Below are 21972 nucleotides of genomic sequence, written 5' to 3' on the forward strand. Positions count from 1 at the left end.
CCAGTCTCGGCTTTCTACGTGGTCCCTGTAACGTCCAAGTTCCACTCCTTCCCCTGCATCAATAAACTTGAATGTTCTTAAATAATACCTCGTATTTTTCTTCCTATCGTGACTAATAGCGCTAGTTTTGGTATTTGTGTGTATTTGACGTACCTTTAGAGGCGATCGGGCACGAGATGAAACTGGTGGGCTGATTCTTAAAATCTGAAAGACTGCCTGGGTAAAAGTGGATACGGCACGATGTTGGAACCAATGGTAACGATTTCGTTGGCTGTAGATTATTTCCAATTTGTATATTCACATTCTGTCGGTCGGTAACTTACCGGCGAAGGGAATAAATTTTCCTGCCATGATAACCGCATTAGTTAACGAAAACGTGTGTCGATAATTTATTCTAAAAGAATGGTTAACATGGAATGACTCGACGGATTCGGAACAATGGAATCGAATATTAATTGAGGACAAATAGCAAACCATTGATGGTGGATTATTTGAAATGTAAGAGGAAGAACTGAAATGAAAGATGGCCTTTCGAACACGTTTAATTTTGGTGACTAAAAATATTTAGAATGTATACACTAAGCATGTAGCTATTATCCGTAATACAAGAACGAGTACAAAACTTGCATGTAAATAGAGTAATAAACCATATGACGCATAATGTATCTGAGATTTCGAAAACAACCTCGATAATCCTCTTGTTTAATTTAATTTAAGAGATGACAAAATAAAAATCATCCTTCGGTCTTTCGTTACATAAGGTTGTAACTTGTAAAAAGTAAGGTTACATAAGGTTGTACATAAATGTAACCGAACTTAATAGTTCCACCCTAATATAAAATCACAATAAAACGAAACGCTAAACAGTGAGTCAAAGAATTGAATGATAAATAAAAAGCATGGCGACCCTGCAATTTAAATCCTCGAATTTACTCTCCGCTATCCATTTCATTTTTACTGCCGCGAAACAAGCCTGTGGTATTTAAATAAGTATGTCGTAACTTCTGAATTATTTGACTTAAAGATGATAAAAAAAAAATATGAATATTCACACGAAGAATAATTATTTACAATTGTACGAACGAGAGGTCATAACGTCCGAATGGTTTTACGTTAAAAATGATAAAAGTATGAATATTCAAAGGAAAAATAATAATTTAAAATTATACAAAGGAGAGAACTGGGTGCACCATGCATATGCAACGGGTAGAGGAATCTATGACTCGTCTCGAAGACACCAGGTGAAAGTACCGAAGAGGAACGGTGCCAGGTGGGAGGCATCTCTGAACAGGTGAACTTGAATATGTCCATCAGTTCACGGACGGTCATAGACCGATACTCTACACCATGGACACCGTCCTGCTGACGTCCTTCCTCGCCCTCCCGATGTTCAGTGAGATTTTAGCAGGTAATGCGATCCATTTTGAATCTATTACAAAAATCTATCTTCACGTTTGATTGCATTAGGGTGAAGTGAGACCCCCTTCAAATCAGTCGATTCGAATACAACACTTTTTTTTAAGGGTATTGGACCAAACTGTCCGAAACTTTGACACATCACTCCTGGTCATCTAAGAATTGTCCTGACACATTTAAAATTTAGATTTTTGGATACAATTTTTTAACTTAGCTCAGACCAGAAACAAAATGGCGTCGAGCTCTCATATTTCGTTCAATATACAATTATCGAAGGCTCTGATATGAGAATTGAAAGGATCGGAACAATTTTACGACAATTTAGAACACTCTGGTAATCGATAAACTCGCATTTGAACGGGATAAAGGCAAAAAAAGTGTTGTATGCGCTTCTATGCCAAAACGATGAGAATACGAGGTCTCGGAATGCAAATTTAATTCACCTGAAAATCACAGATGGCGCAGGGTGTCCTCTGCAGTCAATTAGGGCCCCAGAAAGCATGAATCCAGAGGATTTCTGGAGTTTTACTTCGATTTCTTGATATTTATTGTACGAAAACGACAGGTGGAGTATGCCATTTGGTACAATATCCAATATAATTCGACACAGTTGTAAATGTAAAAACGAACGTCGGCAACGTAGGCATTTAGAAAAATCATCTTTATCGACGTCGATCAAGTTCCTCGACGTGTTTCACTTCACCTTAATATGTTACTCAATTGAGTACAACTTACTATATGACGCCCGACTAATTGATGCGTGAATAAGAAACTGAAATAGCGCGGTCATAATGTCATTGTGTTACGGTTTATTTTAATATATTAAAAGTTCAATTGTTCCTTCGACGTTTCAGAAGAAATTTGGAAACAGGATCTTTCGAAAGAAATGCAAATAGGAGCTTCCACGGAAGGATACGACCGGGTAGGACTTCGTTGCGGAGCGGAAACAATGACGGTGGAACTCAGAACTGTCGACGATTTTTCTGGAGTAATTTATACACAAGGCAGCTTCCATTCGAGAGAACCACCCTGTTTCCTCGACCCTGTTCGAGGCAGAAGCTTTACTATGAGCATTCCTTTGGGTGAATGTGCCACAGAACAGGTGACGATACATATTTTTATCAAATCCGTGTACACTGGTGGACATAAGTGCTTTTCCATCGTACCTTGGCAGCGGAAGGGATTCATGTCCGTCAGAGTACATGTGTTAAAATCTGTCTGGTGCTTGATACATAGATTCATAACGATTTATACCACTTTTGGTAAAATTGGAGTTTAGGGGACCCAACTTCAATGATCTTGACCTTGACATGTGCCTATAATTATGAAAGTGGTCTAAGTCATATATTTCTTGTTTCAAGATAGTTAATGAATTGCATTTGAATAAATTAAAAAATATTTTTATATTATGCAACATTTTAATTTGGAATTTTATTAATCTTGATTAATGGAAATTTATTATGAATATGAAATTTTATGTGAATTTCATAGGAAAATGTTTTTAAAGTGTGAATGACTTAGACCATTTTCAAAATTAACTGAACGTCGTATATATGACTTAAAGCAATAAAAAAACGACGAGTTTTATTAGAAACAATAATTTTAATGAAATAATTCATGAACATTTATTCATTATTTTTAAGAAGTAAGATAAGTGAAGTATAAGATAAAAATGGATATTTTAATCATTTTAGGCTTTTATCATTATAAGTTTTTAAGATTCTTAAAATGTTCCTGAAAAACTGGAGGGATGTATGGTAGTAAACACATAATATCTTTATGTTTTTCTTCCGTTACTGGTCTAGCGGTGGAGTATAATGGAAGTAATTTAATATTTCCGTATATTTTTGGCCTTCCCCTTTTAGGCGAAAAATCCAAAACGTGGAATTTAGAATCATCTAAAGAAGTATTACGTGGTCGTATAATATCTGCAAATCACATCATATCCGAATAATAACTAACATATTCACATAATAAGTACGTTGTCATTAACTTACCTGAACCGCTATCCGTTGACATAGTGGTAAAATATATCAATTATTTTTCCGCCAATAATTAGTTCGGAAGAGCCCAACTGAATTAATGCACTTTCAAAATAGAACTAAATGAATTCCATATATTGTTAGCTGGACCGGAAAGTATTGTCATTTCTGTTATCGTTTGATTATCATTTGTCGACTTATCGTGTAGTTCAAAAACACGTCAGAGGGCCACGTGCAATTTTAGGGTAATGTTTATATAATGTCTTTAAATCTTTGACTTAGACCACTCATGGTTAACACAAAATGAATTCCATATAATGTTGAAATTACAACCACTATCTAATGGTTCATTTTTGACAATATCTTAAAAGTTACATTTAATTAATTTAGTTTAAAATGTGGGGTGAAATAACCGATAAACTAATTTTTTTTTAATTTTTACTTAGACCACTTTCATAATTATGGGCTCACATATGTTGTCAAGGTCGAGAATTTTGTTCGAATATTTCTATATAAGGATGCAATGCTAGAAATGCGAGAGAATTTAAGGCCTATTTTTTTAATCTCGTGGAAGAAAATCGGAATGTACACGATTTTCTATTTAGGAAGGCAACAAGTATAGCAACGTCGTCGTCATCCAACACGATGACGAACTCTTAACTCCAGGAGATGCCGCTTTCACCCTAGAATGTGATTTTTCACGACCACGGGATCTCACGGTCACGGCCGATTTCAATGGGAGGAAGAATAAGTGAGTCCATTACGCACAAAATTATAGTCACGTGGTGTACTTTCGAGCTCTCTCCGTGCGTGCGCTTAAGTCGATTTCACGTGAAAAAGGATTTGTCATGTTTCTCGACTCCGTTCTACATTCACAGTCATTAACGATGGAAAATAAGGTCGAGTGGTGAAATGAAAAAAGAATTTCTTCTAGGGCCGCGAAATCGAGTATCGCTCTCGTGGATGCTGATCCTGGAAGAGACCGACGGAAACGAGCCGCATATGTGGAAAGCGACACACCAGAAGTCGTTTTCACGCCTGATTCACTTCGTAAGATCAATGACGAGCTATGAGACACCTGTAAATGCTACTTTTCATACACTTTTGTAAGCAACGGCGGAGTGATTAAGTAGTCCATCGCTTGTTAGGCTTTCTTAAGGTGAAGTGAATCCCCCTTCAAATCAGTCGATTCGAATACAACACTTTTTTTTAAGGGTATTAGATCAAACTGTCCGAAACTTTGGCACGTCACGCCTGATCATCTAAGAATTGTTTTGACACATTCAAAATTTGGATTTTTTGAAAAAAATTGTTAACTCAGTCCAGACCAGAACCAAAGTAGCATCGAGCTCTCATACTTCGATCAATATACAATTGTCGAAGGTTCTGAATATGAGAAACGAAAGGGTCAGGACAATTTTACGACAATTTATAACACTCTGGTAATCGATAAACTCGCATTTCAACGGGATAGAGGCAAAAAAAGTGTTGGATGCGCTTCTATGCTAAAACAATGAGAATACGAGGTCTCGAAGTGCAAATTGAATTGACCTAGAAATCACAGATGGCGCAGGGGGTCCCTCTGCAGTCAATTAGGGCCCCAGAAAGCATGAATCCAGAGGATTTCTGGAGTTTTACTTCGATTTCTTGATATTTATTTTACGAAAACGACAGCTGGAGTACAATACCGAATATAATTCGACACAGCTGTCGATATAAAAACGAAAGTCGGCAACGTAGGTATTTAGAAAAATCTTCTCTATCGACGTCGATCAAGTTCCTCGACGCGATTCACTTCACCTTAAAAATTGGCTTACGATACATTTTGTAAAATTCCTCTGGACGTATTTATCTAAAAATGGATTCGTTTCGGAATATGCACTTAATAAATTATTACCACTTACTTCTTCCTAGAATACCAAAAGTAATGTCTAAAAATTTATTTCCAATTTGGCTTGCCATCCGGGTGTCTCATTGTAAAAAAATAAAAACTTCCCAAAATATACCCCTAGAAGTTGTTAAAATTTAATTCTTTCAATTTTAGGATAATACAAAGGAAGGGACTTTTCCTACCCCGCCAAGAATCTTGCCAGCACGCAGTTCCAGTATTGAACAAAAAAATACTCGAAATTCTGCAACAATAGTAATTCACTTGTTTTGCATAAAAGAGAAGTAGAATCGCAATAAGCGCTTCTAGTGGAAATTCTCGACGACAAAGAATATTTTAAGCTCCGTTCATTTATGCAATATTGATCTTTGTTAACTGTCTCGATATCTGTGAAATAGAAAAGTCATGCAGCATACTCTATGGAAATATTTCTCGCGCCACACAGTAATATTCTAACAATTTGCGACACGTTAGCTACAAATCTTTGCATGTATATGACGTGAGTGTACGTAATTATCGGACTCGATAACCTTTCCTGCACTCAAGAAAAATGTGTACCAGTGTACAACTACACATTGAAGACTTGTAAATCATTTAGCCATATCATCTAAAAGTTATCCCAAAAGCTTGAAAATACCCTGGATCGATACAATCGTCCTGTACCGACTCATTTGATGTCACTGTGTCTTGACGAAATCATACATACATAAGGAAGAGATAAACATAAATAATCTTAGACGATGGCACGAAGTTATGTCACACAAATCAAAATACGAGATTAATAAAACTCTTAAGTTTTACACAGGCGATTCTAATCAAACGTCATTACACGTAAGCCTTAATGATAACGATTCGCCCTACACGTATAAAATGAAAGATGAAACACTCAGTGCTTCATTTCCTTTCTATCACTTCGTCCGTAGTCTGTTAAACTTTACTTAACTTTGCTGAAAATGGCAACAGTGAAATTTATAGAAACATCTCCATACCGTAAACCCAAGCCTCAACCACCTAAAGAAGACTACCTTTTCAAAAAGTAAGTAAACGGCCTAATAATAAATAAAACTTCTGTTTTCATTCCACTACACTGGGAATAAAATCGTATTCTTTCAAGGAAATTATTTCTTTGAATAGAGTTACAGAAACTGTAGCATAAAATCAAAGAAATATAGTCATCGATACAAAAGTGCCGAATGTTTATCCGCCTAATGCATTGCATTGGTCCATCACTTCATATCTTAAAATAATTAAAAAATCCAAACTTTTTCATTTCTTCAACTCCATTTAAAGAAATAATTTCCTTGAAAGAAACACTTATTTTTATTGAAAGACTTTTTTTTTCTCAGTGCAATGCCCCATGATTCCATGCCTAAGAAACCATTGCTTTCAATAGATCAAATAAATTATTCTACCATGTTATTTATTGCAAATAAACACGTTGCGATTTTAACACTAGGTTTACGGGCGTTTTTTATATACCTGTTTCTACGAGCACCCGTCAAATTGACGGGTAAACGAAAACCCGCATTTTCTTTAAAAAATCGATTTATTCAAATTATGTCTGTGTTAAACAACACTAGGCTTTACGTTTAAATAAATGATTAATAAGTAAAAAGTCCTTTTTTAAAAATTATCACGGAAATGATTGGAATGCTCGTCCTCTCATCCTCGGAGTCAGAACTAGAAAGAATGCGCATCCTTTTCTTGCTACGACACCCTTTCAAGAAGTTTTCCTCTTCACTATCCGAAGATCCTTCTATTTCTCCACTTTCAATGCAAACTTTCACTCTCATCTTCGCCTTACACTCACTGCAACGAAGCAAATATATATGGATTGTTTATGAAATTAGCTAGTCCGTCAATTTAACGGGTTTCGTAGAGATAGGTATACTACATACAGATTTTAATAATTAGAAGGCTTAGGAAAAAATAATTGTGTGTACAAATTCTTTGAATGAAATGATTAATTTACGATACAAAAATGGTTTAAATTAATGCTATGGTTTTTTCGGTATTTCTTTTTTAAGTTTGAATTCCGTCAAATTGACGGGTCCCGTAAACCTAGTGTTAAAGAAAGACGCAGAACATTATCATTTCTTCGAATGAAAAACGTATATTTCTTTGGGGTAACTACATGCTCTTTAAACCAAAACGCTGTTTTTTTTATCCAAATGAGCACTATTCAAAGAGATTTTTCTCAGGGTAGTATTGCAAAATTGTCTAATAGCTCGTCGTCCGCGAGAATAGTATTCTCAGGCGATGTCTCAAAACCCAAATGAATAATGATTTTAATCGATTGATTCTCTCTAGATATTCAGAAGATCTTCAACTGGAATCGGACAGTTCAAATGATACGGTGGTGAGAGTTGCTCTCTTTGGAGCGGGCCGAGCAGGTACCATCCATTTGGCATCGATAATTGAAAACCCGCGATTAAAGCTAGTCTATCTAGTCGAGGAGGATTCAAATAAAGTTTCCAAGATAAAGAAATATTGGCACTTGGACAACGTCACCTGTCTTCATCCGAAGGATATCGACAGGGTCTTGGCAGATCCCAAGTGAGTGTCCACGAAAAACAATAACATTTCCTATCATTTTACGTGCTTTCATTTAAATTCGCGTCCTTAAATCATTCGACGAAATGATCCATTACTGAAACGGAGAATCAAATGAATGCCATGCAATCAGAATTATTACCACACAGAGCACCCTTAGCTTATTATCTATTCCTGATTACAGTATCGACGGAGTGATAGTAGCCACGCCGACCTTTTCCCACGAGGAAATTGTAACGAGAGCTCTACAAGCGAAGAAGGCTGTCTTCTGTGAAAAGCCTATTTCTCAAGAACGCAACAACGTAATGAAATGTTACGAAACGGCGAACAAAGTTGGAAGACCACTTTTTTGCGCCTTCAACAGGCGATTTGATCCCAGTTTTGGGTCTGTACGAGAACGCGTTCGGAAGGGAGACATTGGTCATATTCAAACGATCAAGCTGACTTCGAGAGATTCTCCGTTGCCCTCGATCGAATATCTTGCAAGTTCTGGAGGTATTTTTAATGATTGCATGGTGCACGACATCGACGTTATGACATGGGTCCTCGGGGAATATCCGGACAGGGTACGTATTAACTTCGCTGTATGATGTTTCTCTGAAACTGAAACGGAATTAAAATTTTGGCCAATGTTACCTCCTACAATATCATGCCGAGTATAGAGTAAAATGATAAGTATTAAGGTGAAGTGAAACACGTCGAAGAACTTGATCGACGTCGATAAAGATTTTTCTAAATGCCTACGTTGCCGACGTTTGTTTCTATATTGACAACCATCTCGAATTATATTGGATATTGTACCAAATGGCATACTCCACCTGTCGTTTTCGTACAATAAATATCAAGAAATCGAAGTAAAACTCTAGAAATCCTCTGGATTCGTGCTTTCTGGGGACCTAATTGACCGCAGAGGGACCCCCTGCGCCATCTGTGATTTCCAGGTCAATTAAATTTTCACTCCAAAACCTCGTATTCCTATCGTTTTGGCATAGAAGCGCATACAACACTTTTTTTGCCTTTATCCCGTTGAAATGCGAGTTTATCGATTACCAGAGTGTTCTAAATTGTCGTAAAATTATCCTGACCCTTTAGTTTCTGATATCAGAGCCTTCGACAATTGTATATTGATCGGGACAATTTTACAACTTAGAACACTCTGGTAATCGATGAACTCGCATTTGAACGGGATAAAGGCAAAAAAAGTGTTGTATGCGCTTCTGTGCTAAATCGATGGGAATACGAGGTTTCTCGGTGAAAATTTAATTGACCTGGAAATCACAGATGGCGCAGGGGGTCCCTCTGCAGTCAATTAGGGCCCCAGAAAACATGAATCCAGAGGATTTCTGAAGTTTTAATTCGATTTCTTGATATTTATCGTACGAAAACGACAGGTGGAGGATGCAATTTGGTACAATATCCAATATAATTCGACACAGCGGTCAATATAAAAACGAACGTCGGCAACGTAGGCATTTAAAAAAAATCCTCTTTATCGATGTCGATCAAGTTCCTCGACGTGTTTCACTTCACCTTAAGCGTATACCTATCGAAATGTGTTTCTTTTCCAACAGGTGAGCACTCAAGCTCACGCACACATCCCAGAGATCAAGAAAATCAACGATTACGACACAGTAGCCGTAACTCTTCACTTTCCTTCCGGTACCTTGGGTATGATCGATTTATCCCGCAATTCTAGTTTCGGTTACGATCAGCGACTGGAGGTTTTTGGTCCCAAAGGGATGATAATGGCTACCAATGAGCAACCCATTCACTGTGTCACTTCTCAACGCGACCTCAGTGGCCTCAACACCGCTCCGATCTGGTACTCTTTCCCTAGTCGGTATCGACTTGCGTATCGGAACGAAATGAACCATTTCGTAGACGTAGTTTTGGGAAAATGCGCGTCCCACGTGCTACCTAAGGAAATCTTAGCCGTGAGCAGAATAGCCGCGGCTTGCGAAGAATCTGCCAGGACGGGCAAAATGGTCGACTTAAGATGGGTCGAGGGAGAGCTTCCAGTTTATCAATTCTGACCGATTTCTTCCAAGAAATAGAAAAGTTTATTTTCTTCTCTTAAAGCCTACGTAACCGTCACACCGACCCTTAACATTCTCGGGAATGAGCGTATTGTTTCGGTATCAGTAAATGGGTAAAAATTCTTGACCTAATAGCATGGGATACGATGTTAGTCAAATAACTCCGATAAACGTGGTGGTTCACATATTTTTATCAATAATAAAGAAAATACAATAAATTGTATACCCTAGGCGGTCGTTAACGGTACAAAGTACACGTCACTCATAAATTGATTATAGATACACCCCATACAAAATCATAGACGCGCCTCTTGTAACGATTGTACAAAAGAAGCAATGCATTCTCCTCGAAGTAGTGGGACATTTCATTGTAATATGTACATATAAAATGCAAGTCTTGTGCCAAATAAAGGGCAAATAAAGAGCAAGGAACTAGTCACTCGCGAGATTTTCTAAATTCACGCCAAGAGTCATATTTTCATTGCAAATGAAACGATTTTCATTTTGCCGTTATTGCGTATCTTAACTCTGATAAATTAGATCTCTGTTCTCTGTCAAACGGAACGGAGAATTTTCTTATTATCGCAATAATAACTGAACGATAATCAACAATATTTAACTCTCATGTTGTTTATTCGGCTTTTCATTTATATTTAACATTTATTTTGCATTGAATTACCAGCAGCACCGTTCAAAGGAATTATTATCAATATGTAACAGGTGCGAGACGCTGGTCCCGCACTGAAACGTTATATAAATAATTATAAATGTTAACCAAGAATAGAAACGAACTAATTGGATGAAACATGAGAGAAAAACATTGCTGATTAAGTATCGTTCTCGATGAATGTGCATTGATTATCGTTTAATGATTTAGTTATGCGGACATCCCAAATATACACCAAATTGATTTTCAGTCCACGTAATTAAAAATTATGCAGGATACAGCCAGGCAAATTTAACGTAGCATGACAGCTTGCATATATCTTATTCCCGGGTGATGTAAATCCGACATCTCATTGATTAACTGGCACCAATGACTCGTGCCTCTCTACCAGATTTGAAACATTACATTTCATCTCACATGACGAATGAGACCCGTAGTAGATACTAGATGACAAATTACGTGATTCCTTTTCTGGTCCATTTTACATCCCACCATCGGTCTAACTTCAACGAAGGACGTAAAAAAATGCATTTCAATTACAATTGCAATTCAGTTACGGAAGTAAAGAATTCTTTGAATAGTTTAGTATTCTTTTGTTAATAGATGTCAAACGATTATGTAAATTATATATCTAGCAGTGAGCGATGGCACCTATTAACAAATAGAAGACTTCGAAAATAGTAGTGAAATTAAAATTTCCTGCTCGATTACAGTTGCAATTAAATTACATACATTTTACTACCGATCGGAACACATCACTAATGGCAATGCATTAATATTAAGGGTCAACAAAACCCTGATGGACTGTGACCCCATGATTTTTTATGTTTCTTATTAACAATTTCCTTTAGTTCCCTGTACCGTTCCTCACAAGGACCAGCGATATGAATCACTTAGAATTTCAAGGACTTTGCAAAAAGTGCAGCCGTAGCTTGCGCCTTATCACCATTGAATCTGCGAAGCTCAGAAATTACTTGAGCTCGTGTAAAGCCTAGAGCTTCGATTTCTTTTACCGTAGCCTCCGTAAATGGATCGTGAGCGAGAACGGTAGTTTCCAGGGCAGTAGATGTACTACTAGATGAAACGGTCGGGGTCAGTGGACTATTTACGCCTTGGCCGTCTGTAATTAAGAAATGAGTGCACTGTAACTTGTTCCAGTTATTTGACAATCTCACTAAATTTCACATTTCGCTAACTTTGTACCAAGAAATTGACAATTTGTATACATCTACTTTATAACCTAACTGAATTGAAAATTGCTTGCGACAGATATTTCCGGAAACAAAGAGAAAGAAAACGTAATTTTGGCAAATTAAATTGTAAATTATAAATGAATAAACTTATTGAATTTTATCTATATCCATTACGTTCATTAATCTTTAAAGTAAAGGAATATTATACCAAAAACAGTCCAGGCAGGATGGAGAGGAATCTTTTGATACTGGAAAATTCTATGAGTTTGGATTTATAGGTATGGATCGGGCTAGTTGGGACAGCCCGGACTGATACATACTTACCCTGCTGCTGCCTTTGCTTCTTTGCATCTCTTGAACTATCTTCAAGAGCTCGTTGGAGATTTCGATCGTCCAGAGACTCTTCGCTTTTGCCACTCAACCTGGCACATTCAGGTAAGTCACCTGGGAACAAGCCATTGAAATACGTTTAAATTATAAAATTTTTTTATAATTTAAGCTTAATCTATGATTGAATGGCTTACCTTCTGCCAAAAAGGGCGTCTCGGTTCCTGTAGTACCAATTTTTAGGACGTTCTTCTTTAGGTCTATACAACATTGATGTCTTTTAAGCATGTCCAGTCCTAATAGCATATCCATAGGCTGATCCTCCAAGACGCTGAAGGACGTTGTAAGATGATCGCTACCAATTTGTATTTGGACCATGTGTATTCGACCAATGATACGCTGAACACCAACGCCTTTTGCTACTCCAGCCCACCTTGAGTCAACCAGTCGCATTATGTGGCACCTTTCGGCACATGCCGCAGACATAATTGTCGTTTGTGCGCCTAATTTATAAAATGTAACATTAAATACAATATATGCACTAGAAATTTGTTAAATAGCATAAGAATTTTATTCTAGAATTCAACGACAATCCAAACTTAAGTGACAAAAAACAAATCCTCCACGCGTGATGCTTCTAAAAATAAACTGTACATCCGTACCAACATCTCTCACACTTAAGTGACCCTCAAGCCATTTACATTTAAAAATAGCACTTCTTTGTGCATGCAGAGAAGTACCAAAATATAGTTCTTTGAAGATTTATTTATTTTCTAAAGAGTTTGTAAGACGTAAGGAATGCAGTCGTTGCTTCTTTATCAATTTAGCACAAAATGGTTCAATTCTGAGCGTTGCTGATATCAATGAAATATATACATTAATGTATACCTGAATCTATGAATGCTTTAACAGGAAATCCATTAACTTTACAGTTAATATAAAGCATGACAACGGTTCCAAAAGTCTCTGGATTATATTCCATGGCAGCTTCCATGTTCGCCTCGATATTCTTCTGTCGAATTTCTTCAGCAATCAGTCTCTGAGCTTCGGTATCAAAGGGATCCGCGTTCATCATTCTCAATCTTTGAGCTTGCCGCTCCTCTCGAGCCTTAATTTGCTCCCTCAATACAGTCGCAAACCTGTCTACAATCGATAAATTCCTAGACGCGAAAGCGTGATATAAATTCGACAATTCGTCGACCAGATGCATACAAAATTCTTTGAACATCCCATGAGGGTTTTAAAATTACTCACCAAGATTTCCCATGAGTAAAGCATCCGCTAACCTTGGATTATTTTGCTTAAGCAATGCCAATTGATCCGGGTTGGCCATGAACATATCCCTGATCATTGCTGGATTGTCTTCGTTTCTAGGATTTTGCATTCTTTGAGCAGCTGCCGCGCTAGCAGTTGTTCCAGTGCTAGGACCTGGTGCAGGTCGACCCGTCGAGACACCAGGTACCCTAATGGAACTGAAGTCCAACACGGGTACAGCTAAAACAAAGCACCTCGTTGTTAACAAATATTTACATCTTCATCCGAGTTTCCTTTGCCCCTCAACATGATAAGTCTTATATGACCCATATATTAAACGGAGCACCTGATCTAACCTATCCTAACCTATCCAAGTGTCATTTTCTGAATCATGAAAAGAGACGAGGTAGTATTAAACGTTACTATGATACATATACTGACCTCCATTGAATGGATGCATGTTAAGATCGGATCCACTTTGGTGCATGTGCTGTAATATAACCACATCGCCGTCCCGAATCCCATGATCTCGGAGTGATTTTTTATCGTCCATTAACGGCCTGCCGTTAAAGGCGATCACGATCTCATGGGCTGGTACACCACTCTCGATCTCACAGAAAGCTTTAAAGTTCTCCAGCTCCAATTCCTCGCTGACGTCCAGGACGAAGATGTCGTCGCTGAGAGTCGTGACAGTCACCTTCATCGCGATCACCGGTTTCTGTCCGGTTGTCCACACCGACGCTTCGCTTCCACCTCGGGCTCCCTTTGTCTCTACTTGGCTTTTTCTTCGTGACGCGCGCTTTTCGCGCACGTTCGTCCAAAAATTCACTTGCGCTTCAGGGAGGGGCGCAGAATAAACAGTGTCTGGGATGTAAACAACAACCCAGCTCAGCAAAAATACTCTCCCCGTCGCTTCTCGTGACCGAGGTTCGGCGCGAAGGCCGCTAATATAACGCTCGACCTGCCGCCCGTCGACATCGCTCGAACTAATCTCGAAATTCGATTTTTTCTATCACCAATCATATCTCGCGTTTCGAGTCACGAGTTCATTCGATTCAACTCCAAAATTCCGAAAGCCATCACACGAAACAAACAAACAACTCCAAAATTCAACTGTCATCGGACTGCTTCGACCGCCCAACCGGAGTAAATCAGAGACCAAAGGATACCAGAACGAGAATGAAGATACAATAAATTTAAAATCTAATACAAAAAAAGAACGAGAAGGCATTTTACTAAATGTTGTAAACGGTTCCTCCTTTATTTGATTTTTCATTTACTTACGCTCTAAAGTCCAGACTTTATTTCCATGAAAAATCTGATTATTGAACAAGATTACGGTTTCCGTGGCGCCAAGGTTTGACACTTGATTATGGTTGTGTATTATATGAACAAATATCATCTGAAAGAAAAAATGGATATTTCAATTAGTTTGGGAGATATTCATTATTTTCTTTGATTTTAGATATTTTAATTTTTTTAAATATCTCGAATACTGTGCGAGATAAAATAAAATTTCATCTAACATTTTCGATAGAAAATGTGATTTCCTATAAGAAAGATGATATGCATGTTTATCATATCTTGCATAGTTTTTTAGATATAAAGGATTTAGTCGAAAATATCTAATATCAAAGAAAATAATTAATATCTTCCAAACTAATTGAGATATCAGCTTTTCTTCTGAAATGATGTTTGTTCATATCAAACACGATCATAATCAAATGTCAAACCTTAGCGCCACGGAAACCGTAGTATCCCTAGTTTTATACATCAATATCTTGTAAGTCAATAGCTTCATTTTGTATGATACATATATAATAGATTGTACTAAAAATAATGAATATACAAGTTAATACGAATGTCATAACTCTGACGAACATGTGGTTTGAGGTATACTGCGATCAAAGTCATTTTGTTTTGACAACAAACATTTTTTACGGTAGTCGTTAAATGCTAAATTGGCGACATTCCTCCCACCTATAGCACTCATCTCCATAGCACTTGCAACCCATTCAATTGCATTAACATGATAAAGAAAATCATGAAGTTTAAACTTATCATGTCGTATGTTTGTACTGTATCGTGGGTATGCTTTCCATCTGACTTCTTTCACTTGATTAACCTTAAAAAGCAGAACAATTTGACATTCTATAGACTTATTTTTGTTAATAAATATGAGATATTTAATTTTAATAACTTACTTGTAGAAACATGTCATTTAATAAATGTGATTTCAAAACTTCTTTACTAAAAATTTTCCACACTCTTGATATGTTCTCTGCAGAACCTTGGACAGGAAATAATCTACTAATTGAGTTAATTATTGTTTTGTTAGGATTACAACTTAATATGCCATCTAATGATTCTTCCAAGCCAAAGTGCTGCGGATTTGTATTTCCTTCAACAAAAGTTGCCATTGTTACTTGATAATCTCCTTTGAACTTAAATTGTTCTGGAAAACCCTCAAAGGAAATTGGGTATTTCTGATCATATGTTAATGGAGTTGCAATAATGACAATATCATAAAAATTGGACATCAATGTACCATTACCTGAAATTGATTATTGTTAATCTTTTTATGAACTGACAAGTAAATAACAGGATTCACCACTGTAGATATATTTGTTACCATAAATAATTTCATACTGTACTGATACATTCTGCTGTGAAATACAGCGAATCTTCTTTACTTGAGAAGGTATTAAGTTTATCTTCCCATTTCTATAGATAAGATGTTCAGGAATCTAGAACCAATTACTTTATTACATATTTAACATTCTCATTTTACGGAATAATTAAATAATTCAACATTATATGCTGGACTTACTTCTTTATTTCCTCCTTTGACTGCCCAAAGGTTAGCTCCTGCACCAGCTACAGAAACACATCCAACAAAACCGTGAATATCAGTATTTTGTCCATAATTAACAACAATGGTTGTTTCGACTAGTTCATCAATCAATTTTGACGAAAAACCTAAATTTAAGAGATATTGTTTTGTGGAGACTTGTAACATTTCAGGAAAGTCCTTATTTATGGCAAACATTAATCCAGTCACATTTTCAAAGGCTTTTCCATGGTCTTGTAGCTCATAGATATTTTCAAAATTCTCTAACACACTATTCACATGCCTATTGAAAATGAAAATAAAATGTTATTTTTTTTAAACCCACAATATTTTAACTTCGTGTTACCTCTGAAGACGAAGTGGATCGAAACCATATCTGTAAAATAATTTTAGGAGACTTATAATCTCCGAGTTACTTTCTTCAAAGACAAATGCGTCACCATTCCATATACCGAATCTCTGGTTCTCCATAAATGGTCTACGTTCCATACCTGTAAGTATAGCATTATAAATCATAATAACTCATAGATATGACAGATATATTATTTAGTAATATTGACATTTAAATAAAAAAATAAATATAAAATAATAGCGACTGTAATACCAACCAAGCAACTGTAGGAAATCATTCATGTATCGATTTCGAGAATGAATTATGGAACCTCCAGCTTCATATTCATTCTTCCCAACTGCTATCGTTGCAAGGCGACCACCAATCTTATCAACTTCGTAGATATCGATTTCCAAGTGTTTGACGAATAATTCTGTCAAAAAATGGGATGCTGAAGCACCACCAATCCCTGCTCCTACTATTGCTAATATTAAAAGATAAATTGAAATTATTTATAATTAATTTTAAAATAAATTATAAGGAGAAGTTTTCCAAAATCGAATTTGATTAAATTGGCATTAATGATATGATAATATATTATTACGTACCAATTTTTGGTTTGCATGGTTCCGTACAAAATGTTTTTCTTACAATTAATAATCCAATAAAAAGAAATTCAAAACCTATGCGCATTGTGCGTGATTTACAAATTGGAGCATTATGCAGGATGCTTAATACTACATTCATGGCCCGTGCATTGCTGTGTGCTGTGCATGTTTTAATGCATGTTTATCTAATCAACCAATCAAAAGGTTATAGTTCTTCCTTTCCCTACTTTCTTTTGTGCTCTCGGGTATGTTCGTATTACCTGGTAACTCAATAAAGACAAATTCTTGACGTTTTGTATGATGTGTACATACATACAAGAAATGGACATTAAAGCGTATAATTATTTTATTTACTTTGTTAAATTACGCTTATTATCACTTATTTCCTATGCATTCGTATAATGACTATAAGGCAGTGTGTGGTAATGAATAACGGAACACGATGGAAATTTTCTTCAGACAAATGCTTCTTCTTGCATCTCTCTAATCTTTATAATTCGTGGTTACTCATCATTTTATCTTTTCTAACCTAACTCTACTAGATATACACGTGATTGATTTGAAACTGTCATTTTATTAAAGAAGAAGCGCTTTTTTTATTGCAATCAATTATTTAACAGAATCACAATGGCCAAATTTTGTCTAAGTAAGTATAACGTGGTTTCTCAGTAAATTATTATAACCAGTATTCAGCAATTTAAAGTTGTATCTGATATTAGTAAATAATATTTTATTAGGTAAAATATGAAGTATTTCTAAATGAAGTTTAATGAGTTTGTATTTTTTTTTTAGAAAAACCGAGTAAACGAATGCCTGCTCGAAAGAGGTATAAAATTGAAAAGAAGGTTCGAGAACACAATAGGAAATTGCGAAAAGAAGCGAAGAAACATCCAAAAAGTAAGCTTCATTATCAGCATTGTCCCAAAGTTATTCTGTGTAATAGATTTCATTTTTTACTACAGAAAAGGCAAAGACGATTCAGGTTCCAAATCAATGCCCATTTAAAGAAGACATATTAAAGGAAGTTGAGGCAATGAAGAAGCAAAGGGATGAGGAAAAAGAAAAACTGCGGGAGGCAGCTCGTGAGAAGAAACGCGAAGAGCTTGCTAATGGCTTGCAAGGTCTTGTTTCTAAGGCGGAAGCTAATCAAGTCCAACATGAAGCAATGGCAGTTGATACTAGTTCGAATATCATAAAAACACTTGTACAAAAAGAAGAGTGTTCGTTGAAAGCATATTATAAAGAGTTTAAGAAAGTATTGGATGCAGCTGATGTAATTCTTGAAGTGGTAGATGCTCGCGATCCTTTGGGAACTCGATGCAAGCAGGTACAAATATTACATTCTGCATTGAAAATATTTTATTTCTATTTTTATTCATTTTTTTTTCATATTTAGGTCGAAGAAGCAGTTCAAGCTGCACAAGGAAATAAAAGACTAGTCCTTGTTTTAAATAAAGCAGATCTTGTTCCCAGGGAAAATTTAGATCAATGGTTAAAGTACTTACGAGGCAGTTTACCAGCAGTGGCATTCAAATCATCCACACAGGATCAGTCCAAGCGATTAGGTAGAAGAAAATTGGGAAAGAAGACTGAAAAAATGATTCAGGGTGGAACTTGCTTTGGTGCAGAATTATTACTTTCTTTGCTAGGAAACTATTGCAGAAATAGTGGAAATGTTAAAACTAGCATTCGTGTGGGTGTAGTTGGACTTCCTAATGTTGGCAAGTCTAGTGTCATTAACTCTTTGAAAAGAAGTAAAGCTTGTAATGTGGGAAACACACCAGGTCTCGTATTTATCTCATATCTTGGAAGTTGTCATGGATACTACTAAATGAATGTTACCAATAAACTATATAATTTTAGGAATAACAAAGTCCATGCAGGCAGTACAATTGGATTCAAAAATAAAATTGTTGGATTCACCAGGAATTATCTTTGCAAATCCAGCAGCTAATAGTACCGATGAATCGATTGCTTTAAAGAATGCAGTTAAATTAGAGACTCTTAAGGATCCATTTACTCCAGCAACTGCAATTTTAAGAAGAATTTCGAAGGAGCAAATAATGGAGCTTTACGATATGCACGATTTTTCATCGCCAGAGGAATTTTTTGCCAAAAAAGCTGCAAGAATGGGAAAATTTAAGAAAGGTGGAATTCCTGACATTCTGGCTGCAGCTCGCGGAGTTTTAGCTGACTGGAATTCAGGAAAAATTAGGTACATTTTAATAATTTCACATATCAGTGGCACAGGAATACATAACAAATATTTTATCAAATTGAAGGTATTACACGGTACCACCGGAAGAAGCGTCATGTCAGTTATCGGCGGAAATCGTTAGCCAAATGGCAAAAGAGTTTGACATAAATAGTTTTGCTGCAGAAGAGAAGATAATGCTTGATGAAGTGGAGACTGCAGCAAACGGTAATGATACTGTCGTCAGTCCTGTTGTAATAGATAGTGCAGGTCCTGTGGAGGCAATCATGGAAATTGATGCAAAGAAAGAAGGGGTAATTATACATTTTTAACGAAATTTTCCGTATTAAAGAATCCGAGAATTTATATATAGGATAAAAGTTATAATAAAGATCTTTCTAAAATCAGGAATTCAAAATAGCTGAAAAAAAGAAGAAGCAGAAACTTCGAAAGAAAGAAGCGAAGGCAAAGCAAAATTTGAATAAACCAAACAAGAAAAAAGACGAACCCTTGTTCAAACTTGAAGGAAATCAGAAATTAAATAAACTGAATAAACTTCAGTTTAAAAAGGAAAAGAAGGAACGCGCGAAACGAGGTATGCAATTCTTAAAAAAGTTATTTGTACTAGTATTAGATTTTTACATCAGAATTTTTCTTTCTCCATTTTTCAGAGAAAGAAGCCGGAAATCTAGCCAACCAACTGAAGGGGTTTAATATAGAACAAACCGCATCAGACGATTACAACTTTGCAACTGATTTCTCTCTCACGTGAAATTAGTTCAGTATTGTAATTACATTTATACTCTGATTCAAACTTGTATCATAGTGCAGAATAAAGGAAGAGATCAAGTTGGATATAATTCAAACCATTAAACGTTTAATAAAACCTACCAAATAAAGAAAAGTAAAAAATATGGCTTATCAGTGATAAGAGGTCTAATCATTTAAAAAATTTTATTAGTGTTCTTAAGCAAAAATTTCTAATATAGAATTTCTCTTCTTGATTTAATACAATATTCTGGAGTTATTAAAAATTGTGTTAATGGCAAACTATTCAAAATAATTAAAATGATAACATTAATTGTACAATAACAAAGAACAATTCGTTCTCAACCATCAAGTTAACTAAACAGTAAAATAGAGATTTATTTATATGGGTATCTCTACAATCTTATATATTATAAAAATATTAACATTGTATTGAAAACAAATGACTTTTATTGCAGAAAACTGCTTCATTGAATATTTTCAATATCTTGTACCTTAAACGTAATGTATTATGCGTGATAGAACTATCTATGTTCTGTGGTTAATCTACTAACTTCGATAAATCTTATACGGTAAATGTTTCTTGTGGTGAATAGTTGTTTTGTGAAGAAATAAGTGTTTTCAATGTTTTAGAAAGTCTGTTGTCATCTTTTTTACCTTATCTACACTGATTTAAATATTTTTAATGTTTTGAATATTTACATCGTTTACATTAAATTATTGACATTTAATTCATTATGTATACCTTTTTGTCCTAATTTTAAGTTAGAGACAAATGTACCATTATAAACAAATTACTTTTTAACAATTTAAAAATTAGAAGTGTTACATTCCGTTTCGTAAAAATATTATTCTTACTGAAGAACGGTAACGCCAGGGAACCGTTCTGAAATAATCAGCAGATAGGAATTACTATAATTAAAATTATTTTTAACGTAACACCAATCTCCACTAGCTTTCGATAGTCTACCGACAACTTTCGAGAGCTTACCGACGATTCCTACCGATAAGTATCGATATCGCTCTTACCGACATTTGCCGTTAAGGGGATGTGAAAGTGGCATCAATATTGAAGGAAATATTTCGAAGAGACAAGGCAAAATGATCGGAGGTCCATGGCCTATTCCCAGAATCATAGACGAGGAAAGGCGAGCATGTTTAGAAGATATGAGCATGGCCTAAACAATTGATATGGCTAGACCAAGACGGTTCCTGCGAATGGTGGACGGACCGACATTTGGTCGAGGATCGCAGAACGGAACGCTTGAATCCAATTTATATACGTCTCCTTCTTGAACAATAAGTCAATTGATATACCTGTAAATCTACAAAATATAGACTCGTTAACAGTAGTTCCGCTTCGGTAATTTCACCTCCTACAATATACAATTATTGAAGGCTCTGATATGAGAAACGAAAGGGTCAGGACAATTTTACGACAATTTAGAACACTCTGGTAATCGATAAACTCGCATTTGAATGGGACAAAGGCAAAAAAAGTGTTGTATGCGCTTCTATGCTAAAACGATAGGAATACGAGGTCTCGGGGTGAAAGTTTAATTGACCTGGAAATCACAGATGGCGCAAGGTGTCCCCTTGCAGTCAATTAAGGTCCCAGAAAGTACAAATCCAGAGGATTTCTAGAATTTTACTTCGATTTCTTGATATTTATTGCGCGAAAACGACAGGTGGAGTATGCCATTTGGTACAATATCCAATATAATTCTACACAGCTGTCAATATAAAAACGAACGTCGGCAACGTAGGCATTTAGGAAAATCTTCTTTATCGACGTCGATCAAGTGACTCGACGTGTTTCACTTCACCTTAAGGCTAAGTTAAACAATTTTTCCCAAAAATCCAAATTTTTTAAAATATCAGGATAATTTTTAGTTGCGTACGAG

The 21972-nt window shown here is 36.0% G+C and overlaps 5 protein-coding genes across 7 annotated transcripts; 3 read left to right on the plus strand and 2 right to left on the minus strand.

Annotated features, from left to right (window-relative positions):
• Positions 1 to 1328: 1328 nt before the first annotated feature.
• Positions 1329 to 6036, plus strand: LOC105694693. Of its 2 annotated transcripts, XM_012415592.1 has the most exons (5): positions 1329 to 1408; positions 2271 to 2518; positions 4004 to 4149; positions 4333 to 4448; positions 5443 to 6036. In XM_012415592.1, the coding sequence occupies exons 1-5, from the start codon at positions 1348 to 1350 to the stop codon at positions 5445 to 5447; spliced, it is 576 nt and encodes a 191-aa protein (XP_012271015.1). In that variant the 5' UTR covers positions 1329 to 1347; the 3' UTR covers positions 5448 to 6036. The 2 variants fall into 2 exon arrangements, with proteins under 2 accessions (XP_012271015.1, XP_012271014.1); XM_012415591.1 differs by lacking the exon at positions 5443 to 6036 and having other exon boundaries at positions 4333 to 4581.
• Positions 6037 to 6162: 126 nt separating this feature from the next.
• On the plus strand, positions 6163 to 11899 carry LOC105694692 (inositol 2-dehydrogenase). Its single transcript, XM_012415590.2, has 4 exons — positions 6163 to 6322; positions 7597 to 7842; positions 8024 to 8405; positions 9411 to 11899. The coding sequence occupies exons 1-4, from the start codon at positions 6240 to 6242 to the stop codon at positions 9870 to 9872; spliced, it is 1173 nt and encodes a 390-aa protein (XP_012271013.1). The 5' UTR covers positions 6163 to 6239; the 3' UTR covers positions 9873 to 11899.
• LOC105694691 (protein DDI1 homolog 2) lies at positions 11421 to 14235 on the minus strand. Its single transcript, XM_012415589.2, has 6 exons — positions 13758 to 14235; positions 13317 to 13556; positions 12951 to 13205; positions 12260 to 12565; positions 12060 to 12179; positions 11421 to 11662 (listed from the first exon to the last, which is right to left on the minus strand). The coding sequence occupies exons 1-6, from the start codon at positions 14017 to 14019 to the stop codon at positions 11436 to 11438; spliced, it is 1410 nt and encodes a 469-aa protein (XP_012271012.1). The 5' UTR covers positions 14020 to 14235; the 3' UTR covers positions 11421 to 11435.
• A 331-nt stretch (positions 14236 to 14566) lies between these two features.
• On the minus strand, positions 14567 to 17290 carry LOC105694695 (prenylcysteine oxidase). Its single transcript, XM_012415593.2, has 7 exons — positions 17107 to 17290; positions 16776 to 16982; positions 16514 to 16658; positions 16147 to 16450; positions 15949 to 16063; positions 15521 to 15870; positions 14567 to 15441 (listed from the first exon to the last, which is right to left on the minus strand). The coding sequence occupies exons 1-7, from the start codon at positions 17243 to 17245 to the stop codon at positions 15181 to 15183; spliced, it is 1521 nt and encodes a 506-aa protein (XP_012271016.1). The 5' UTR covers positions 17246 to 17290; the 3' UTR covers positions 14567 to 15180.
• A 317-nt stretch (positions 17291 to 17607) lies between these two features.
• LOC105694696 (guanine nucleotide-binding protein-like 3 homolog) lies at positions 17608 to 20155 on the plus strand. Of its 2 annotated transcripts, none has more exons than XM_012415594.1 (8): positions 17608 to 17752; positions 17899 to 18003; positions 18069 to 18433; positions 18503 to 18890; positions 18970 to 19321; positions 19389 to 19614; positions 19709 to 19895; positions 19972 to 20155. In XM_012415594.1, the coding sequence occupies exons 1-8, from the start codon at positions 17734 to 17736 to the stop codon at positions 20070 to 20072; spliced, it is 1743 nt and encodes a 580-aa protein (XP_012271017.1). In that variant the 5' UTR covers positions 17608 to 17733; the 3' UTR covers positions 20073 to 20155. The 2 variants fall into 2 exon arrangements, with proteins under 2 accessions (XP_012271017.1, XP_012271018.1); XM_012415595.1 differs by having other exon boundaries at positions 17731 to 17752; positions 18050 to 18433.
• The last annotated feature ends 1817 nt before the right edge of the window (positions 20156 to 21972 follow it).

This window comes from Orussus abietinus, unplaced genomic scaffold, assembly GCF_000612105.2.
Source record: "Orussus abietinus isolate OABI.00-Male unplaced genomic scaffold, Oabi_2.0 scaffold251, whole genome shotgun sequence".
Taxonomy (NCBI): Eukaryota; Metazoa; Arthropoda; class Insecta; order Hymenoptera; family Orussidae; genus Orussus; species Orussus abietinus.